The sequence below is a fragment of the Coregonus clupeaformis genome, chromosome 6 (genome assembly GCF_020615455.1).
Source record: "Coregonus clupeaformis isolate EN_2021a chromosome 6, ASM2061545v1, whole genome shotgun sequence".
NCBI lineage: Eukaryota > Metazoa > Chordata > Actinopteri > Salmoniformes > Salmonidae > Coregonus > Coregonus clupeaformis.
Genome location: NC_059197.1, coordinates 38,680,415 through 38,704,804, shown reverse-complemented (window position 1 = coordinate 38,704,804; position 24,390 = coordinate 38,680,415). Strand labels below are relative to the sequence as shown.

Genomic DNA, 24,390 nt, shown 5'->3' with positions numbered 1-24,390 from the left:
AGAATCAATGGCTATATTTCAGAAAAGTCCCAAAAATGATGTATTAAATCGCAGACTGTAGCTTTAAAAGTTGCTACGACCAAATGCTTCCAGGGTCTAAGGCAACAAAATTGTGAAAACTGCAAATCCACCTACATTCATAGATTATCAAATTGTAAAACTGTTTTTGTAAAACTTAGCATGCACGCACGTACATCTTGGTTCAGGAAAATACACAGGCGTCTGATTCTCACCATTGCTTGTTAGTCAAGAACCAAATAGCAGTACTGGTACCTTGACATCACTGAACACACACAGCTACAACATTTCCACCCAGTCAGCAGATAAGGTCTATTGCACTTGTTAACTCCATAAAAGCCGTAATGTTGATCATGTTATTTTGGGCTCATCACAGGCATAAGAGAGTCAGAATCGAGCAGAAAAGCCATCAGACAGAAAACGAGACAACACAAATCAATGTGAAACAACTCTCTCCACCCGGTAGAATGAAGGTAGTGTTGCTCCTGGCTCTACTGGCTCCTGTGGCCGTCCACTCTCAGTAAACCCTGCCTTTAGACTGTGCTGACATCTACAACCATGACAACACCCAACCCAGCAGCATCTACCCCATTGGCCCGGCGTGCAGGTGTAATGTGACATGGCCACTGACGGCAGGATGGACGGCACAGGCGATGGGATCACTACAAGAGAGGGTTTGACAACGCAGATGGAGAGTATTGGCTGGGGCTGGAGAACATCTTCCATCTCACCCTGAGGAGGAATTATGAGCCGAGGTTGGACATGGAGGACTTTGAGGGAAACAGAGCGTTCGCCAAGTACTTCTCCTCTGTGGGTCCAGGATCCGACGGCTACACACTGCATTGGATTCACCAACGGGGAAGCAGGTGACTCGATGTCCTATCGCAGGGGTCAAAAGTTGACAGAGATCAAGATAAGACTAGTGATTTAAAACTGTGCTAGAGTTAATGGGGGCATTCTGGTATAATATTTGTGCTCTGACAAGCCCTAATGGGGAGTTGATGATTACTTCCTTCCAGTTGGTGTTAACTGGCGTTGCTGGAAAGATGACTACTCTCTTAAATCTATTAGTATGAAAATCAGACCTGCTGTCTCTCTGGCCACTCTAGAGGAGTAGTGTGACTGTGTCTTATAATATAATATAATATAATATAATATGCCATTTAGCAGACGCTTTTCTCCAAAGCGACTTACAGTCATGTGTGCATACATTTTTACGTATGGGTGGTCCCGGGGATCGAACCCACTACCCTGGTGTTACAAGCGCATTGCTCAACCAATTGAGCTACAGCTGGTCTTACAGCTGTTGGTGACCTAAAGCCTCATTTATACCCTTTGAAAGTACGCAATGCAAGACCACAATTAGCTACACTGTGGAGCGTTAAAGCTTGAGTGAAGATCAGAATCAAATGAGCTTGGAAACTATTTAGGACTAACTATTTGGCTAGAGACAAAGACATATAGGATGTAAGCCATATACAGGTGACAAAATCAACATAGTGTCTTAATAGGGCGTTGGGCCACCACGAGCCACTTCAATGGATAGATTCTACAAGTGTCTGGAACTCTATTGAAAGGATGCAAAAAAAAGTATGTTTTTTTTTGGTTATTACAAAATGAGTCAAAAAAAATAAATACGAAATCGGGAAAAACCACCTGACACAGCTGTTATGGGAGGTTGGGTGAATTAATAAAAGGCAAGGTGGCAGATGAAGGGATGAAGGAGGAAAGAAAGGAGGACTGGTAAAAGTCTGGGCTTCACAGTCAGTCTGCTATGGTGCTCAGCTAGTAAATCATTAGGTGCGGGGGGGGGGGACGACAACTGTTGAGAGCTGCGGCTGGAGCTGATTCATGGCATTTTTATAAGCGCCAATGAGACGGGGGACGGATTTATGTGTTGCGCACTCGCTCTCAGGCTATATGGTTCAGTTGTAGAGAGGGGGTTGAGGGGAGCTAGGACAAGATAGGGATTGGTGTATCCTCGCGCCGAGCACAGCTACGACTAGGGTGTTCTCCATTCTGACTCTTAGCTCATTGCTGTGCTAAAAGAAAAATCTGCCATCAGAACATTTACATTTAAGTCATTTAGCAGACGCTCTTATCCAGAGCGACTTACAGTTAAGTGAGTGCATACATTTTCATACTGGCCCCATGTGGGAATCGAACCCACAACCCTGGCGTTGCAAACGCCATGCTCTACCAACTGAGCTACATCCCTGCCGGCCATGCCAGCCCCTATCCTGGACGACGCTGGCTAATTGTGCCCCGCCCCATGGGTCTCCCGGTCGCGGCCGGCTGCGACAGAACAAAGCTAATTCCCTGTGGTATTGTGATTTATACTCTAGAAACCTCCATTTTTCTAGGAGCAAAACCTCACAGCCAGTGCAGAGATCAATGACTCAGTGAAGAACTAACATACAGTAACAACTGCATTGTGGAAGGCATCCACACTACTGCATACTGTCACACACTGTCCACAATGCCTCCTAAATCAGAAAGAAACTAGTGGGTTTAACCTGCATAACTTTTCAGATAGAAACTTCTGTACTGTCTTCATAACTTTTCTGAGACAATGGGGGTGAGTGAGCGGATCGATGCCAGATTAGAAAATCAAATAGCTAATTAAAACAGGCATGGCTCCAAAGCTCAGTGGAGCTGTCAATCATCCAGTGAGGAAAATTGACCCTGTTATGTGATCAATCAAATTGGACCTCATGTGATTCATCAACCATGATCAATCAGCCTCAGCTCTGCTATGAGTATGTCCGTTTCATTGATGGACCAAATAAGACATATTGGAGAAAGATACTTTTTAAACAAAAATAAAAACCTAACACACACACACACACACACACACACACACTTTGTCTTGCTACAGCTTCTCATTGGGACTGGGACTGTGTGTGTGAGAGATTTATGTCCATGCTATTGAGAACTGACACAAACAGATGGAGGGAGGGAGAAGGGGAGGGGGAGAAGGGAGAAATGGTGTGTGAGAGAGTACTGGTACGAGAGGGGTGATGGGGAGACTGCATGAGAGCGAAAAAGAGGTAGAGGAAATAGCGTGAGTGTGAAAAAGAAAAAAATGAAAACTTTCCTAATATTGAGTTGCACCCCCTTTTGCCCTTGGAACAGCCTCAATTTGTCGGGTCATGGACTCTACAAGGTGTCGAAAGCGTTCCACAGGGATGCTGGCCCATGTTGACTCCAATGCTTCCCACAGTTTTGTCAAGTTGGCTTGATGTCATTTGGGTGGTGGACCATTCCTGATACACAAGGGAAACTGTTGTGTGAAAAACCAAGCAGCGTTGCATTTCTTGTCACAAACCGGAGCGCCTGGCACCTACTACCATACCCCATTCAAAGGGAATTAAATAATTTGTCTTGCCCATTCACCCACTGAATGGCACACATACACATTCCATGTCTCGTCTCAAGGCTTAAAAATCCTTCTTTAACCTGTCTCCTCCCCTTCATCTACACTGATTGAAGTGGACTTAACAAGTGACATCAATAAGAGATCATAGCTTTCACCTGGATTCACCTGGTCAGTCTGTCATGGAAAGAGCTGGGGCCTCATGTATCAATCTTGCGTACGCACGAAAACACGGCGTACGCCAGCTTTCACGTTCACGGTCAGATGTACTAACAGTGAAATTAACGTAAGAATGTGCGTTCTTCCACGTAAACTTCAGGCCTGGCGTACGTACATTTTTGTGATGTTTGTCCGTTGGCGACTCATAGAGGCAATAAAGTGAAGTGGCAAACATTACACTACGAACTGTTCTATCGCACCTGCCAGATATTGCTTATAATTTGTAATTGATAAATGATTTGCCATATTATTGTCACACGAGTCTTATTAGAATATTCTATTAATTATGCAATTAAGTAAGAACATATATAAAGGATGTGAAAATTGATACAACCCGTCTAGCAATGGCAGCTTTGGCTTTATTAGAAGACATTTTCAATGGACAAATCCGGAGAGAACGAGTTTTTAGGGACCACGGTGATTTTCTGGCCCACGACGATGACTGGCTCATCAGCCGTTTCAGCTTTCCAAGGGCTATACTCTTGGAGCTCTGCGCTGAGTTGGGTCCGAATTTGGAAAGAGAGACAGTGAGGAGCCACGCATTACCCGTTCCTTTACAGGTGCTTACTACACTTGGTTTCCTAGCAACCGGTTCTTTCCAAAGAGAACTGGCAGACCGCTCAGGAATAAGCCAGTCGTGTTTGAGCCGTGCAATGCCACCTGTATGGGACGGCATCATCCGCTTGTCTACCAGGTATATAACGTTCCCATACGATGCAGGTGACCAGCCAAACATCAAAGCGCAATTTGCAGCGATAGCCGGTTTTCCTAATGTAATCGGAGCGATCGACTGCACACATATTGCTATAAAGGCGCCATCTGAAGACGAATTTGCATATGTGAATCGGAAACATTTCCATTCAATAAATGTGCAGATTATATGTGATGCACAAATGCGCCTAACAAATATTGTGGCAAGGTGGCCTGGGTCAACCCATGATTCATATATCCTTACAAACAGCATGGTTGGGATGAGACTCCAAGCTGGCAGGGTGCGCGATGGGTGGCTACTTGGTAAGTTATGCATTTAAATGTATGGTTCTATCTAAAAGTAAAATGTTTGTGTCTGTAATTATTATTACTGCCCATCAGGAGACAGTGGTTATCCACTAAAGACGTGGCTGTTAACCCCCTCACCAACCCACAAACTGACCGAGAGCGCAGATACAATGATGCCCATTCCCGCACTCGGTCAGTTGTGGAGCGGGCGATTGGGCAGCTGAAATGTCGGTGGCGCTGCCTTGACAGGACCGGGGGATGCTGTTATACCGCCCTGACAAGGTTTGCCGCATCATACTGGCCTGTGGAGTGCTGCACAATGTCGCGCACAGGCATGGCATACCCCTTGGTGAGGTGGGGGCACCGCCAGATGACCCTGACCCAGGACCAGTATATGTGCAGCACAATCAACAAGCCATTCAGGCCCGTCAACGTGTAATTGCGACAATATAAATGGTACTCAGACACAAAGTTCATTTTTTGACCAATTCTTTTAATGAATGGCTTATTTCTGTGAGTGCGTCAGTGACATTTTTAAGGTGACTGTTCATTTCTTCAATGGCCCTAACAATTTGTTGTTGTGACTCCAGAACAGCATGCGTCAAGACACGGCCAGATGGACGGGCTTCAGCACTGGGGGAACATTAGAGACACGGGAGACGCTGGACTGAATGGGCTCTGGCTGCTCAGGTGGTGCGGACTCTGAGTGCGTGCCAGTGGACGTTCCTGCGGTTCCTAAGTCCAATTAAACACAGGCACATCTTAACAGTAATTTGAGTCTGTTCCTTATTAATGGGTACACACATTTGCAATAAAAGCAGTGGATACGTGAAATCTCTGGTGTACCTTTTGCTATATTGCATGCATTTTAAAATTAAACGGTGGCTGGCTATGTATATCAAAGTTAAGGAAATAAATCTGAGTCACCTTGCTGGCAGTCCTGTAGTATATCCGAGTCTCCTACATCAGCGGATACGATTCCAGAGATTAACGTGTCTCCTACAATAGAGGCAACTCTCTGATCAAAGGGTGCAAGTTCATCGGTCCCTGTACCACCGCCTGTTCTGCCCACACTTTGTCGGTGCGCAGCAGTTCTCCGCTTAACATCCACCTTTATGTCTGACCATTTCTTCTTCAGTTCATTTACGGTGCGACTCTCAGATCCCACCGCGTTGACGGCATCAGACAAACTCGCCCACTCTTTTTTCTTTCTTTTGTTATTAATTCCAGAGGACAGATTTCCAAATAAAATATTTTTTCTTGTTTCTACCTCTGATAGTAGCACCTCTAATTCGTTTTCAGTGAAATTTCGTTTCTTGCTCGCTTTAGCCATGTTCTTGCAGGTTTCTTTTGCCAAATTGGACTAATTACCATATTTAAATTGATTTAATTGAGGGAGGAGACAGGGTGTGGTGTGGTGCTCGTGCATGTGCGCTCAATTTCGCGTTGATTGGGATGTACAAAGAGAATGTATGTGGAATGCTGCGTACGCAGAGATTCATACATCAGATTTTTTTGGTGCGTACGCACATTTATGGCTTTGTCCGTACGCAATGTTTTAGTATGAATTCAACGCAAGTCTTTGTACATGAGGCCCCAGGTGTCCTTAATGTTTTGTACAGTCAGTGTACATGTACAGGACTCTAGGTTCTTCACTTTTCATGCCAATAAAGCTTCTTGAATTGAAAGAGTGCATGAGAGAGCACTTTCTCACTCATTCCACCACTGCGGCCCACCTCCCACTAATGAGGAAGAACAGAACTACGTGAAACTACAGTAGCACATATTGGTCTCTCTGCTTCTGGGTGTCATAAAGGTACAAGGCACAAAGACAAGCCATCACACCACTGAGCCAGTACCCACTGAGCCAGTACCCACTGAGCCAGTACCCACTGAGCAGGGATGAAAAGTGGTGTTCTATAAATTGAGGCAACATCAAGGATGCAATATTTTTGCCTTGCCTAGGTCATATCCGTATCGTCTCCACTTAGTTATGAGGTTTGAGGTTAAAATAAATCACACAAGCATGTGTATATACAGTGCATTCGGAAAGTATTCAGACCCCTTCCTTGACTTTTTCCACATTTTGTTAAGTTACAGCCTTATACTAAAATTGATTAAATAGTTTTTTTTCCTACACACAATACCCCATAATGACAAAGCAAAAACAGGTTTTTAGATTTTCTTGCAAAAAATACAAACAATAAAATCTGAAACATCACATTTACATGAGTGTTCAGACCCTTTACTCAGTACTTTGTTGAAGCACCTTTGGCAGTGATTACAGCCTCAAGTCTTCTTGGGCATGACGCTACAAGCTTGGCACACCTGTATTTGGGGAGTTTCTCCATTCTTCTCTGCAGTTACTCTCAAGCTCTGTCAGGTTGGATGGGGAGCGTCGCTGCAAAGCTATTTTCAGTTCTCTCCAGAGATGTTCGATCGGGTTCAAGTCCGAGCTCTGGCTGGGCCACTCAAGGACATTCAGAGACTTGTCCCGAAGCCACTCCTGCATTGTCTTGGCTGTGTGCTTAGGGTCGTTGTCCTGTTGGAAGTTGAACCTTCACCCTAGTCTGAGGTCCTGAGCGCTGTAGAGAAGGTTCCCATCAGGGATCTCTCTGTACTTTGCTCCGTTCATCTTTCCCTCAATCCCGACTAGTCTCCCAGTCCCTGCCACTGAAAAACATCCCCACAGCATGATGCTGCCACCAACATGGATGGTATTGGCCAGGTGAGGAGCGGTGCCACCTGGTTTCCTCCAGATGTGACGCTTGGCATTCAGGCCAAAGAGTTCAATCTTGGTTTCATCAGACCAAAGATTCTTGTTTCTCATGATCAGAGTCCTTCAGGTGCCTTTTGGCAAACACGAAGCGGGCTGTCATGTACCTTTTACTGAGGAGTGGATTCTGTCTGTCCACTCTATCATAAAGGCCTGATTGGTGGAGTGCTGCAGAGATGGGAGAACCTTCCAGAAGGACAACCATCTCCACAGAGGAACTCTGGTGGAGCTCTGTCAGAGTGACCATCGGGTTCTTGGTCACCTCCCTGACCAAGGCCCTTCTCCCCCGATTGCTCAGTTTGGCCAGGCAGCCAGCTCTAGGAAGAGTCTTGGTGATTCCAAACTTCTTCCATTTAAGAATGATGGAGGTCACTGTGTTCTTGGGAACCTTCATTGCTGCAGACATGACACCCAGAAGCAGCGAGACCCATAAGTGCTACTGTGGTACACTACCCCAGATCTGTGCCTTGACCCAATCCTGTCTCAGAGCTCTACGGACAATTCCTTCAACCTCATGGCATGTTTTTTGCTCTGACATGCACTGTCAACTGTGGGACCTTATATAGACAGGTGTGTAGAAACATCAAGGATGATCAATGGAAACAGGATGGACCGGAGCGCAATTTCGAATCTCATAGCAAAGGGTCTGAATACTTATGTAAATAAGGTAACTGTTTATTTTAAATAACATTTGCTAACATTTCTAAAAACCTGTTTTCACTTTGTCATTATGGGGTATTGTGGGTAGATTGATGAGGCCATTTTTGTATTTAATCAATTTTAGAATAAGGCTATAACGTAAGAACATTTAAAAAATTTAAGGGTCTAAATACTGTACGCGTTTGTCTGTGCGTCACATACAGTCACAAAGAAACTCATGCATGCCAAAAGATTAATCCAATCACGACACCAACATGATTCTCCAAAGTTTTGCTGTCTGTCTGGTGTGTCGTGACAGTAGAGGAATCCAAGGTCGTGTTGATTCTCCTCTATACAACTGATTGGATTACTAAAAGGGCCTGTGGATCTGCTGTTGTTTAGTGGTTTTATCTCTACAGCCACAGATAATGCCTCTAGACTCCTGTTCTACACAACTATCCCTGAAAAAATGGGAGCCTTATGTAGAGAAACATATGGCTCTGTCCATATGGCTCTGTCCATATGTTTTCTGCTACACAAGGACAAAGACGGACTGACACGACGACAGACAATGCACACATCCTTTTCCATCTGGCAAAGAAATTAACACATTCATGCTGCATCATCACATGTAGTAAGAGTACTAACAAATATAATGTTACCAGTTATATTATAAGCCAAAAGCTTCAGCAAAAACAAGTGCTCTGCTATGAAAGGCAAGCCTGGTTAACATCAATATCAACATTATACCTGGAGTGACACTGTGGAGGTGTACGTGCAGATTTTGCAAAGGCCATCATGCAAACACATACACAGGTGTGTATGCATGCACAAACATCAGCAAAAACATACAAGGACACCTTGCCCTTCTCCCCCACAAACACCTAACACACATTTACATTTAAAAGTCACACCCATATACAATCTCACCCATAAGCACAAGGAAAGCACCTATGCTGTGCAATAAAATGCATTTTGAATTGGATTTAAGGAATTATAAAATGCATTATGAAGAGAGTATCCACACTTAAAACATGTTTAATTCTGAACATCATGACATAGTGGCAGGTAGTTACTCAGCACAGACTGGGTATGGGGGGGGACGATGACGCTATTGCTAACTCCAGTACCTCCAGTACAGGGTGGGACTGGTTCTGTCTCTACCCGCTCCCGAGCTGTTCCTGGGCAGAGAGGAGGCGCAGCTGCGACTCCCTCTCTGGTTCCCCAGGGCTCTCCCCACTCATGCTGATTACATTAACATATCTAGAGCTAACATAAAATACACAAGGCCAGCCACAGGAAGTGCAGTGGTCGGAGAGAGTGAGAGAGAGAGAGGGATGAGGCAATATAAATGGAACGAGAGCGCCAGTGGGAGACAGAGTGTATGAGCTTGCTTGCGTGTGTGTGTGAGTGAAACACACAGATATACAGTGGGTGAGGGAGAGGGGGAGCAGACAGAAGAGAGAGTGTGGAGGGAGATACAGAAAGAGTTAGAAGCGGGAGGGGAAAATGGAGCGAGAGAGGGAGAAAGAGCATGGAGGTAAATTCACAGAAAGAGAATAGATAAACATAATGAGAGATGGGATAGGTTAACAGAGAGAGAGGAAGAGAGATTGAGAGAGGACTAGGGCTGTTACAGTGACCGTATTACCACCGGTCACGAGTCATGATGGCAGTAAAATTCCACGTGACCAGTTAGTCACGGTAATTAGGCTTCTCCAAGCTCTGATGCTGTTGATGGTCATTAGTAGCAAATGTGAATCTGAAATCTAATCAAACACTTCATGACAGCCCATGAGCTCATGTTGCGCAACATTTATATAGGCTATGCAATTGCGTGAGAAAATAGAGTTTTGATGGACTCTTCAAAAGAGGATCCCATCAGCTTTCTATAGGCTAGGCCTACTATTTATCAGCTTTCCTAATATTAAGCACATTGCTTCGCTTTACAACAGGAGTATAGCCTACCTATCTTGCATGAAAATGTGACTTGTTTCAGGAAACTAGGCATATGTCGCCCGTCACTACTTCACAGGAGCGGCATTTGAATGTAAACCTTTTTTTTTTTTATGAAAATGTGTTTTTGGACAGAAATGCCTTCTGGAACATGTGAACTTTCATGTGCCTTAATAACAAACTTGTATTCCATCCATAAATACAAATACAATTGATAAATTACGAGCCTAGTTGGTTTAGCCACGGAAAAAGACAGGAACCTTCCCGCTTGCCATGATTGGCTGTGATAATGGATGGGCTGGACATGCCGAGAGATGAGTTTGGATTGGTCTGCCATGTAGCATGCGTTTGTCTATAACGTGAGCTGTTCAGTATGTGTTGACAGTCCTTTCTACCGTGCCGTTTTTGAAAGATATAACGTTAGCCATCCAGAACTACAAAAGTTTAGCTACTTTTCTCAACAACATTGATGCCCTGAATTTAGCATGCGCTATCGACAGATCAGTTGGAAAAAGTGATGGGCTACCTTCTGCACACGCCACGGTCAGTATGAATCGGAGTGACTTGACAACACTGGCCAAACAAGACGTAGCTACAAACAAAACGGAGTTAAATGGTTCCAGTCTGCCGTGAAGCGTTCATCCATGTATACGGGTAAGAGTCTAGCAACATTCTCAGATAAAAGTATCTAATTTAGTCAGAAAGTCGTTTTTATTGCTAGTTAAAGCATACTGTTAGCTAGCAAACGTTAGCTTGCTGGCTCGCTAGCTAACGTTACGTGTATGATCTGTGTAGTAATATTCGAATCAGAAATCCATTTGCACTGCTAGTTATAGCCTAATGTTAGCTAGCTAACATTGAATCTATTTTGTTAGCTTTAGCTACCTGCAGATTCATACTGTAGCTTTAACAATGTTTGTATTGGTAGTAGTAGGAGTTGGGATTATGCCGGTTCATTATTTAGCTACCTAGCTAGCTACATGTCTAAACAAAAGACTCCACTTCGGCCGGAGATGGACCCGATCACGTGACGGGCATTGGCTACATCTGAGCGAGTAATGTATGAAAATGTATGCACTCACTAACTAAGTCGCTCTGGATAAGAGCGTCGGCTAAATGACTAAAATGTAATGTGAGTGAGAGGTGCTTCGGAGCAAGGCAGCCGGGAGAAGGGAATTATCAACATTCGAGACCTGGTGAGAATATTATCAAGGCCTTGTCAAATTGTGAATGAGAGACTGATGAAGTGTGTGCAGCTTGCGACTTGTTTCAAATCATCCCATCATGTAGCCTTAGAATGTATTAAAAATCAAATATATAGCCCAACGTTTGTATCACAACTAAAGTTGAATAAATAACTCTAAATTAAGCATATAGGAGGACCAGTTTCTTTGTTAACCACTCAACACAGAATCGCTGCATGTGCGCACGCACTTCCTTTGAAATCGTTTGGAGAAAATAATATTTCTGTTTTATTAAGCTATGTTCAATTGTATTCTTCATACTATAAAATAATAAAGAATTCTAAGCAAATCTTGTCTGCTAAATGAACTAGTGTAACCCACAGCCATATGGCATGGCCATATCAGGGCCTAACATAAGGACAACTCAGAGTATGCTATTCTGTTATTCTGAAATAAACTACATTTTCTTCATATCATGTTTCTTTAGACATGACCGCCACAGCCCTAGAGAGGACTAGTAGTCCAGAGAAACATCTAAGCCATATGTCTGTTTAGGCCGGAGTCGATACGGCAGACATTCAATCACCAGTGAGAGAGAGAGAATCAATTACAGAAAGATAACAAAATAACGAGAGAGAGAGAGAGAAGTTAATCTCTCATTGCTAGTCTCCACTTTCATTGAAAAACTGAGTGCTGAGTCATTGGCCTGCAGGCCCCCAGCCATCTTTGTTTCTTCTGTCCACGAGAGACTACAGATTTACAGCCCTGAAAAGGTATTTCCCAATAGAAAAGAAAGGACTGGATCCCTTGCCTCTTTCCTGTCTCGAACAGCACATAAATAATAGGAACATGTTTTGCCTTTAAGCAGTACAGGATTCTGCTGGAGGCTAGACTGAAATGGCCAGGGATGGATGATTACCTGGCTGGAAACAGAGAATGAGCGAACAGCAGTGAAAGAAAGCAGGAAAGGAGTAGAGGGAGGGAGAACAGAGTGAGAAAGTGAAAAATCTGTAAGGGAGCTGCAATCAGAACAGCCCCAACCAACATCAGTTCCAGTCACTCTGGACTGATTGGTGCTGCTGCCTGCTCCTCCCTTCTTCCTCACATTTAATCAGGACCAGACAGACAGAGAGGAGAGACAGAGCGCGAGAGAGCGAGCGAAGGGCAAGGAAGAGGCTATGTAATGGAAAGAGCACACGAGTGGGAGACAGTATGAGCGTGTGTGTGTGTGTGTGTCTGCGTCTGTGTGTCGGCGTCTGCGTGCAAGCAAGAGACAGAAAGACATGAGCCTAAACACTACTGCACAACACACTTCAAGGCCCCAGCCATACCTGATAAGACAAGTGTTCTCTTTGGGGACAACAAACAGACTATCCCTCTCTCCCTCCCATCCTACTCCTACTCTCTGAGAGAGGGGGAACCAGGGAGTAGCGGAGGCCAAAACACGTCACAGGAGTTCCCCTAGCCATTTTGGTTCCTAGTGAAAAGTCTACTCCAACTTCACACAGCCAGTCACCTTCCATCCAGATCTGATTACAACGTGGATATGTTTTAATAGATATTACATGTAATGTACACTGATTTTAACATAGGTTGTAACATACACAACTTAGATATAGGCCTACAGTGTTTTCAGATCCCCTTTCAATCAATGAGTATCCACATCTAAAACTAGGCTTCTTCAGCATTCACAAATACTATGGCTTCAGATGGGACAGTGGATAATGATGTTTATAATATCGCACAGTGACACCAGACTGCACCAAGCAGGGGTCCCAGGAAGTATTTTATGTTCTGTGTGGTTTCATATGGTGCCCATTCATTTAGTCTGTTCCTCAATGAAACATTGTTTGTCCTTTTGAACAGTATCTGCCTACAGGTCAACAAGAAAATATAGAAATTGGAGTTAGTAATGAATAAATAAAGAAATAACTCCTGAAGGGACAGTGCTCTTCAAAATGCTTCTCAAAATGCTGCCTCTGCATTTCTGGCCTGGGCATGGGGATTCTGTGTGTATCCTGACAGCCTATCATACTCATCTGCCAAGGTAAGGTTTACCTCCTGTAGAGTAGTGTACTTAGGGCAAGGTGTTTTTCCTGACCATGGAAAATTGGGCACGCACGCACACCCTACCTCACTGCTCTACGCAGCAGAGCTGAAAACCTTGATAGAGGCCGAAGGAAGAAATGCTATCCATTTGTTTGTCTATAAACCTCTTTAGGCCATTACCACAGCAGCTAGTAACACATTTCATCCCTTCTTTTCACCATCCCCCTTTCCTTCCCTCTCTTTAATACAATAGCTCTAAGGTAACAGAATCACGCCCAAGGTAACAGAATCATGCCCACTAAGCTACAGCTCTCTCTCTTCTCCTCCTTATCAGTCATTGGTGCAGTAGAGGAAAGTACTCTCTGGTATCTCCTGTGGTTAACATTGTATTATCCCTAAATCACTACATCATAATATCATATGCTGCTCCCAGCTTGTCGTGTGGTTGTGTGGTGAGGCTGGGTACCGGTACTGCGACAGCAAATATGACAACATTTTCCAAGATTGTATTGTACAGTGCATTCAGAAAGTATTCAGACCCCTTGACTTTTTCCACTTTGTTACGTTACAGCCTTACTCTAAAATGGATTACATACAATTTTTTCCTCATCAACCTACACCCATAATGACAAAGTGAAAACGGCTTAGAAATGTTTGCTAATGTATTAAAAATTAAAAGCTGAAATACCTTATTTAGATAAGTATTCAGACCCTTTGCTATGGGCCTTGACATTGAGCTCAGGTGCATCCTGTTTCCATTGATCATCCTTGAGATGTTTCTACAACTTGATTGGAGTCCACCTATTGTAATTTTAATTGATTGGACATGATTTGGAAAGGCACACATACACCGGTCTATATAAGGTCCCACAGTTGACAGTGCATGTCAGAGCAAAAACCAAGCCATGAGGTCGAAGGAATTGTCCGTCGAGCTCCGAGACAGGATTGTGTCAAGGCACAGATCTAGGGAAGGGTACCAAAAAATGTCTGCAGCATTGAAGGTCCCTAAGAACACAGTGGCCTCCATCATTCTTAAATGGAAAAAGTTTGGAACCACCAAAACTCTTCCTAGAGCTGGCCGCCCGGACAAACTGAGCAATCGGGGGAGAAAGGCCTTGGTCAGGGAGGTGAGCAAGAACCCGACGGTCACTCTGACAGAGTTCCAGAGTTCCTCTGTGGAGATGGGAGAACCATCTCTGCAGCACTCCACCAAATCAGGCCTTTATGGTAGAGGGGGCCAGACGGATGCCAGTCCTCAGTAAAAGGCACATGACAGCCTGCTTGGAGTTTGCCAAAAGGCACCTAAAGGACTCTCAGACGTTGAGAAATAGGATTCTCTGGTCTGATGAAACCAAGATTGAACTCTTTGGCCTGAATGCCAAGAGTCACGTCTGGAGGAATCCAGGCACCATCCCTATGGTGAAGCATGGTGGTGGCAGCATCATGCTGTGGGGATATTTTTCAGCGGCAGGGAATGGGAGACTATTTAGGATCGAGGGAAAGATGAACGGAGCAAAGTACAGAGGGATCCTTGATGAAAACCTGCTCCAGGGTACTAAGGACCTAGACTGTGGCGAAGGTTCAACTTCCAACAGGACAATGACCCTAAGCACATAGCCAAGACAACGCAGGAGTGGCTTCGGGACAAGTCTTAATGTCCTTGAGTGGCCCAGCCAGAGCCCGGACTTGAACCCGATCGAACATCTCTGGAGAGACCTGAAAATAGCTGTGCAGCGACGCTCCCCATACAACCTGACAGAGCTTGAGAGGATCTGCAGAGAAGAAATGGGAGAAACTCCCCAAATACAGGTGTGCCAAGCTTGTAGCGTCATGGCCAAGAAGACTTGAGGCTGTAATCGCTGCCAAAGGTGCTTCAACAAAGTACTGAATAAAGGGTCTGAATACTTATGTAAATGTGATATATATATATATATATATAGATATATATATATATATATATATATATATACACATACATACATACATACCACACATACACACTACCGTTCAAAAGTTTGGGGTCACTTAGAAATGTCCTTGTTTTCGAAAGAAAAGCAATTTTTTGTCCATTAAAATAACATCAAATTGATCAGAAATACAGTGTAGACATAGTTAATGTTGTAAATGGCTACTGTAGCTGGAAATGGCTGACTTTTAATGGATTATCTACATTATGAGCATAATAGCCTATTATCAGCAACCATCAGTCCTGTGTTCCAATGACACGTTGTGTTTGCTAATCCAAGTTTATCATTTTAAAAGGCTATTTGATCATTAGAAAACCCTTTTGCAATTATGTTAGCACAGCTGAAAACTGTTCTGCTGATTAAAGAAGCAATAAAACTGGCCTTCTTGAGACTAGTTGAGTATCTGGAGCATCAGCAATTGTGGGTTCGATTACAGGCTCAAAATGGCCAGAATCAATTAACTTTCTTCTGAAACTCAGTCTATTCTTGTTCTGAGAAATGAAGGATATTCCATGCGAGAAATTGCCAAGAAACTGAAGATCTCGTACAACGCTGTGTACTACTCCCTTCACAGAACAGCGCAAACTGGCTCTAACCAGAATAAAAAGAGGAGTGGGAGGCCCCAGTGCACAACTGAGCAAGAGGACAAATACATTAGAGTGTCTAGTTTGAGAAACAGATGCCTCACAGGTCCTCAACTGGCAGCTTCATTAAATAGTACCCACAAAACACCTGTCTCAATGTCAACAGTGAAGAGGCGACTCTGGGATGCTGGAGTTGCAAAGAAAAAGTTGCCAAGAAAAAGCAAAGAAAAAGCCATATCTCAGACTGGCCAATAAAAATAAAAGATTAAGATGGGCAGTCTGAGATATGGCTTTTTCTTTGCAACTCTGCCTAGAAGGTCAGCATCCTGGAGTTGCCTCTTCAATGTTGACGATGAGTGTAATGCTGGTGATATCAATGCTGAGAAGTGGGCCCTACCGTCCGAGGCAACTGCTGAGACACAGTCACACTCACAAAAACCATGGGTCTCCTTACACCACCTTTACTATCAAATTACACACAGAAAGATACAGTACTTGAATGAGCACATTCAGTGCAGTGACTGCAAAAATACCATTCAGCCATTTTGTGACAGAACAGTCACATTTTCTTCTAATGAATGGAGGTTTGGGTGTAACTGGAGCAACTGCTATTTGGGGCTTATCCTGCAGTGTTTTATTTTATTTCACCTTTATTTAACCAGGTAAGCCAGTTGAGAACAAGTTCTCATTTACAACTGTGACCTGGCCAAGATAAAGCAAACCTGTGCGATAAAAACACTGGGGTTAGTAGGAGAGAAGACCAATCAGAGTTCTTTATAGTTCTCCGTTACGCCTAATTTGTCCCCTCAGTCAGATGAAGGTTTGCAAGGCCTCCGTCCTGACACTTGCCATGACCAATCAGAGTTCTTTATAGTTCTCAGTTACGCCTAATTTGTCCCCTCAGTCAGATGAAGGTTTGCAAGGCCTCCGTCCTGACACTTGCCATGACACATGCAACTCTGTAGTGTGTGTGTGTGTGTGTGTGTGTGTGTGTGTGTGTGTGTGTGTCTGTGCACCACACTGATAGCCATTTACCCTCACACACAGGGTGTCTCCAACACCTCTGCGCACCAAATGCCTACACAGAGGTAAACAAAGAACTAACCCTTGAATCCAAAAGCCCCATGCCAGTCCATTAAAGTTGAGATAAATTATAAAATGACAGTTCTATTGCTGTGTTGCACGGTGTGGTGTTTACGGTCTGACCTTCTACAGTATGTCCACACTGAATGTGAGTAACCTTCCTGAACTCAAATGTATAGTTGTGCTATAAAGACATGACCGAGTGTGTGTGTGTGTGTGTGTGGTGGGGCTTGACTTTTAGGAGTTATTGCCTTGCTATTTTTATGGGAGAATAATACATGGCGTGAAGTGAATTTTTTATTTATGAATTAGTCTGAATTAATTCATTTGCATGCAAAGCCAATTAGGCCTAAATGACCCTTTACCTTAAATCAATTTTTCCCTCTTACATTTCCTTTAAACAGATCATTAACTTAAGCAGCCAACTTGCTGTCTACGAAAATAAACTAGCCAGAAATGTCAGTGAATCAAGATGACACTCGCTGATTTAAACACCAAAACATCCTAACCCCGAACTCTACCTTTAAAATGAAAAACCCAAACAGCTTCCATCTGTCTTTTTGGGGGCAGAACTACTTAAGCAGTGCTTAGCAAGCAAACAGCAAGAGCAGGGAGATCATTTTAGAGTTATTCAAAATGGCTGACTTGGCCCGTCAACATGCGTTATCCCAGCACTGTGCTGCTCTGAAGACCGCTATTGGCCTCGCTATTGGCCTGGCTACAGCTCTGAGAACTGCTCTGGGTACAGCAGAGACACCGTACATGGAATTGCCAAAAGCAAAATGCCAACTTGTTTATAAGAACTTCAGATAAAGCTGGAGAGAATAATTGTGAGATGATAGTATGGGTACTCTGAGAATACTGCAAGATGATTTTGCGAGGTAATCTGGTCATTTAGGGGCACAAAAAGTCAGGAGCAGTGTGTGTGTGTGTGTGTGTTCGTTCGTTAAGGATCTTACTTTCTCAGGTGTTCATGCTCCTTCAGAAACAGTTCTGTTCTTCTGTTGTTCACTCCTGAGCCACTCTTGTATGTCCTGTTGGACAGAAAGAGAGATAATGGGTTTAATTCATATAATACTGTGCATATAAATTAGTCAGACACACAAACAACTCAAGATGACATCACTGCTATGACCATCTGAAATATGTATTACCAAATCATTGTGACCATTTGAAACAAGGTTAGTCTATGCCGCTACAGTCCAAGCAGACAGTCACAGTATGGTAAAAGGACTAGTTAATGTATAATAGGAGGACAGCCATGCTGTGGAGGTGGTTTAAAAGAGCCAGCCTGGCCTGAATGGAAAACACTGAGGAGGGTTTCTCCTGCTGTCAACATCACCATGTAGGCTAATGGGCAGGGCAATGCAGCTCCCCCTCCCTCCCTACCACCACTGCTGGGGGGAGAGCAAAAGAGAGAGCGAGTCATTAGAGCGAAGAGTGTAATTAGAGCGAAGTAGCAGTGTGGGAGAAGCACAATGGAAATGGGTGTGAAGAGATAGTAATGGAATGGTCCACATCTCAGTAACAACCTCAGTGGTCCTGCTGGTCATTGCGCTAACACTAGCTAGCATTGGCTCGCAAAACTACCTCTAACGTCCTTCATACTGGACACAGATGCCTAAAAATGATATCCACTAGTACATCTGACTCTTGGGAAAGTAGATACCACTCAAAATCCCAAAGTATCCCTTTAAGATGGCTGGAGCCATGTGTGTGTGTGTGTGGTATTGTTGTTAACAGACAGAGCCCTCATCTCCTGACTACTTAAGCAGCCACACACACCCAGTCAGGTCTAATGCTGCAGATGGGTCTACTGCCACCTGGTGGGCAACAGGGGAATGTGTGCTGCATTTCCATTTACGCTTGTATAACAATGGTTTACAGTTACAAGAAAGACACCACTCAGGTTTTCTAGACCCTTTTAAATTATGAAGTTTGAGCTGAAATGGTAAAACATCACAAAATATCCAAAGATGCTATCAAAATCCCATCAGTTTTACAGGATTGGCTTTCCCAAACCATACTATATACAGTCCCAGTCCAAAGTTTGGACACACATACTCATTCCAGGGTTTTTCTTTATTTTTTTACTATTTTCTACATTGTAGCATAATAGTGAAGACATCAAAACTATGAAATAACACATATGGAATCATGTAGTAACCAAAAGTGTTAAACAAATCAAAATATATTTTATATTTGAGATTCTTCAAAATAGCCACCCTTTGCCAAATAGCTTTGTACACTCATGGCATTCTCTCAACCAGCTTCATGAGGTAGTCACCTGGAATACATTTCAATTAACAGGTGTGCCTTGTTAAAAGTTAATTTGTGGAATTTCTTTCATTCTTTATGCGTTTGAGCCAAATCAGTTGTGTTGTGACAAGGTAGGGGTGGTATACATACAGAAGATAGCCCTATTTGGTAAAATACCAACTCCATATTACGACAGTCCATCATTACTTTAAGACATGAAGGTCAGTCAATCCGGAACATTTCAGAATTAAGGAAAACAGCCAACAAGTGCTCAGCATATGTGGGAACTCCAAGACTGTTGGAAAAGCATTCCTCATGAAGCTGGTTGAGAATGCCAAGAGTGTGCAAAGCTGTGAACAAGGCAAAGGGTTGCTACTTTGAAGAATCTCAAATATATTTTGATTTGTTTAACACTTGTTTGGTTACTACATTATTCCATATGTGTTATTTCATAGTTTTGATGTCTTTACTATTATTCTACAATGTAGAAAATAGTAAAAATTAAGTAAAACCCTGGAATGAGTAGGTGTTTCCAAATCTTTGACTGGTACTTTAATACAGTGAGGGAAAAAAGTATTTGATCCCCTGCTGATTTTGTACGTTTGCCCACTGACAAAGAAATGATCAGTCTATAATTTTAAAGGGTAGGTTTATTTGAACAGTGAGAGACAGAATAACAAAAAAATTCAGAAAAACGCATGTCAAAAATGTTTTGAATTTATTTGTATTTTAAATGAGGGAAATAAGTATTTGACCCCTCTGCAAAACATGACTTAGTACTTGGTGGCAAAACCCTTGTTGGCAATCACAGAGGTCAGACTTTTCTTGTAGTTGGCCATCAGGTTTGCACACATCTCAGGAGGGATTTTGTTCCACTCCTCTTTGCAGATCTTCTCCAAGTCATTAAGATTTCGAGGCTGACGTTTGGCAACTCGAACCTTCAGCTCCCTCCACAGATTTTCTATGGGATTAAGGTCTGGAGACTGGCTAGGACACTCCAGGACCTTAATGTGCTTCTTCTTAAGCCACTCCTTTGTTGCCTTGGCCGTGTGTTTTGGGTCATTGTCATGCTGGAATACCCATCCACGATCCATTTTCAATGCCCTGGCTGAGGGAAGGAAGTTCTCACCCAAGATTTGATGGTACATGGCCCCGTCCATCGTCCCTTTGATGCGGTGAAGTTGTCCTGTCCCCTTAGCAGAAAAACACCCCCAAAGCATAATGTTTACACCTCCATGTTTGACGGTGGGGATGGTGTTCTTGGGGTCATAGGCAGCATTCCTCCTCCTCCAAACACGGCGAGTTGAGTTGATGCCAAAGAGCTCGATTTTGGTCTCATCTGACCACAACACTTTCACCCAGTTCTCCTCTGAATCATTCAGATGTTCATTGGCAAACTTCAGACGGGCCTGTATACGTGCTTTCTTGAGCAGGGGGACCTTGCGGGCGCTGCAGGATTTCAGTCCTTCACGGCGTAGTGTGTTACCAATTGTTTTCTTGGTGACTATGGTCCCAGCTGCCTTGAGATCATTGACAAGATCCTCCCGTGTAGTTCTGGGCTGATTCCTCACCATTCTCATGATCATTGCAACTCCACGATGTGAGATCTTGCATGGAGCCCCAGGCCGAGGGAGATTGACAGTTATTTTGTGTTCCTTCCATTTGCGAATAATCGCACCAACTGTTGTCACCTTCTCACCAAGCTGCTTGGCGATGGTCTTGTAGCCCATTCCAGCCTTGTGTAGGTCTACAATCTTGTCCCTGACATCCTTGGAGAGCTCTTTGGTCTTGGTCATGGTGGAGAGTTTGGAATCTGATTGATTGCTTCTGTGGACAGGTGTCTTTTATACAGGTAACAAACTGAGATTAGGAGCACTCCCTTTAAGAGTGTGCTCCTAATCTCAGTTTGATATCTGTATAAAAGACACCTGGGAGCCAGAAATCTTTCTGATTGAGAGGGGGTCAAATACTTATTTCCCTCATTAAAATGCAAATCAATTTATAACATTTTTGACATGCGTTTTTCTGGATTTTTGTTGTTATTATTCTGTCTCTCACTGTTCAAATAAACCTACCATTAAAATTATAGACGGATCATTTCTTTGTCAGTGGGCAAACGTACAAAATCAGCAGGGGATCAAATACCTTTTTCCTTCACTCTGTGTATATATAATATATATATATATATATATATATATATATATATATATATATATATATATATATATATATATATATATATCATATATATATATATATATACACACACACACACACACACACACACACACAATTATAAACTAGGTGGTTTGAGCCCTGAATGCTGATTGGCTGAAAGCCATATACCAGGGGTATGACCCCAAATATTTTTTGTACTGTTCTAATTACGTTGGTAACATTTACATTTACATTTTAGTCATTTAGCAGACGCTCTTATCCAGAGCGACTTACAGTTAGCGCATACATTATTTTATCGAACCCACAACCCTGGCGTTGCAAACGCCATGCTCTACCAACTGAGCTACATCCCCTGCCGGCCATTCCCTCCCCTACCCTGGACGACGCTGGGCCAATTGTGCGCCGCCCCATGGGTCTCCCGGTCGCGGCCGACTACAACAGAGCCTGGATTCGAACCAGGATCTCTAGTGGCACAGCTAGCACTGCGATGCAGTGCCTTAGACCACTGCGCCACTCGGGAGTACAACCAGTTTATAATAGCAATAAGGCACCTCAAGGGTTTGTGGTACATTCGGTAAGTATTCAGACCCCTTGACTTTTTCCTCATTTTTTACGTTATAGCCTTATTCTAAAATTGATTAAATTGTTATTTTTCCTCAATCTACACACAATACACCATAATGACAAAACTAAAACATCACATTTACGTAAGTATTCAGACCCTTTATTCAGTACTTTGTTGAAGCACCTTTGGCAGCGATTATAACCTCAAGTTTCTACCATTCTTCTCTGCAGATCCTCTCAAGCTCTGTCAGGTTGGATGGGGAGTGTCGCTGCACAGCTATTTTCAGGTCTCTCCAGAGATGTTCATTGGGTTCAAGTCTGGGTTCTGGCTGTGCCACTCAAGGACATTCAGAGACTTGTCCCAAAGCCACTCCTGCGTTGTCTTGGCTGTGTGCTTAGGGTCGTTGTCCTGTTGGAAGGCGAACCGTCGCCCCAGTCTGAGGTCCTGAGCGCTCTGTAGCAGGTTTTCATCAAGGATCTCTCTGTACTTTGCTCCGTTCATCTTTCCCTCGATCCTGACTAGTCTCGCAGTCCCGGCCGCTGAAAAACATCCCCACAGCATGATGCTGACACCACGCTTCACCGTAGGGATGGTGCCAGGTTTCCTCAAGATGTGAGGCTTGGCATTCAGGCCAGAGTTCAATCAGACCAGATAATCTTGTTTCCCATGGTCTGAGAGTCTTAAGGTGCCTCTTGGCAAACTTCAAGCGGGCTGTCATGTGCCTTTTACTGAGGAGTGGCTTCCGTCTGGCCACTCTGCCATAAAGGCCTGATTGGTGGAGTGCTGCAGAGATGGTTGTCCTTCTGGAGGTTCTCCCATCTACACAGAGAAACTCTGGAGCGCTGTCAGAGTGACCATCGGGTTCTTGGTCACCTCCCTGACCGAGGCCCTTCTCCCCCGATTGCTCAGTTTGGCCAGGCGGCCAGCTCTAGGAAGAGTCTTGGTGGTTCCAAACTTATTTAATTTAAGATTGATGGAGGCTACTGTGTTCTTGGGGACCTTCAATGCTGCAGAAATGTTTTGGTACACTTCCCCAGATCTGTGCCTCGAAACAATCCTGTCTCGGAGTTCTACGGACAATTCCTTCGACCTCATGGCTTGGTTTTTGCTCTGACATGCACTGTCAACTGTGGGACCTTATATAGACAGGTGTATGCCTTTCCAAATCATGTCTGTTATGTTTTCATAGTGTGGTGGGAACCAGGTTGAATTTAGTAGAAAGTGACTTGCTGCCACACAGTCTGAACACCAAGGATTCCGTTATGTCAAGGGAGATTACTGATGTTTATCTTAGAATGATTGATGGATATGATATATTGACTTGGGGTACAACGGAATAACATCAGAGAAGGGAGTGCACACGGATGCTTACCAGATGTGGTTGAAGAAACGTGTAACAGAGGGTATATAAATGAGAGGGTTTCTTTGTCTAGTTAGTTCGGAATGGCAAGAGGCAAAGCACTGTCCTTTTGTTATAACGAACAATGGTACCTATTAAATATTTATATGAACTCCCCAGCTAAGTGTTAAATATCTTCTTGCATCATGAATTAGTTGATACCATAGAAACTCATAACAATGTCCAATCAATTGAATTTACCACAGGCGGACTCCAATCAAGTTGTAGAAACAACAAGGATGATCAACATAAACAGGATGCACCTGAGCTCAATTTCGAGTCTCATAGTAAAGTGTCTGAATACTTATGTAAATAAGGTATTTGTTATTTTTTATAAATGTGTGCTAAAATTTCTAAAAACCTATTTTCACTTTGTCATTATAGAGTAATGTGTGTAGATTGATGAGGAAAAAAAAGTATTTAAATTTTAGAGTAAGACTAACGCAACAAAATATGGAAAACGTCAAGGGTCTGAATACTTTCCGAATGCACTGTATATGGCCAATACACTACGGCTAATGTGTCATCGTTATGTTGCGTCGTGCCTAAGAACAGCCCTTAGCTGTAAATATACCATACCTCCTCGGGCTTTATTGCTTAATACTATACTGTTCACCAAGTAGCCTATACAAACGGCACATTGTTGTTTAGGCCGCTCACAGAGTCGATATGAGCACCCAACAACCCCTGTCGAAAGCTCATTAGCGCTACTCTCAATTCCCACTGCAGTGGCTGCTATAGGAAGTGGCTGCTGGACTACCTATAGGCTGTAAGCCCATAAGCACTTTATTGATGCTCTCCTTCCTTTCCACTGACCTGGGGAAAAGAGAGGTAGCCATTGTTTCAATACTTGATCCAGGAGGGGATGAATGCATAGAATTAGGAATTAGAATACTATTAGTAATTTAATAGGATCTCTATGATCGAATGTTTCTGCTGTAACCAAGAAGCTTGATCTTGACATCTAGCCACTTAGCTAGCAAGTTAGCAAACCAAATGCATAGATGGAGCCCTGTGCTGGATATAATTTAATTGACACATCAAGTTATAATTAACTTCTAGTTATAAGCAGTGGCGTAGCACGTACCCCCCCCTTTTATTTTTATTACAGTATTGAAAATCATACCAGTATTTCGAAA

The 24,390-nt window shown here is 43.4% G+C and overlaps 1 protein-coding gene across 2 annotated transcripts in view; it reads right to left on the bottom strand.

Moving 5' to 3' along the window:
* The window catches only part of gosr1 (golgi SNAP receptor complex member 1), a 60,205-nt gene that overhangs the window by 30,938 nt on the left and 4,877 nt on the right, over positions 1-24,390 (bottom strand). For both annotated transcript variants that reach the window (XM_041878264.2, XM_041878265.2), the window contains exon 6: positions 17,810-17,884. In XM_041878264.2, coding sequence (XP_041734198.1) covers positions 17,810-17,884 — 75 coding nt within the window. The remainder of the gene's footprint in view (positions 1-17,809; positions 17,885-24,390) is intronic.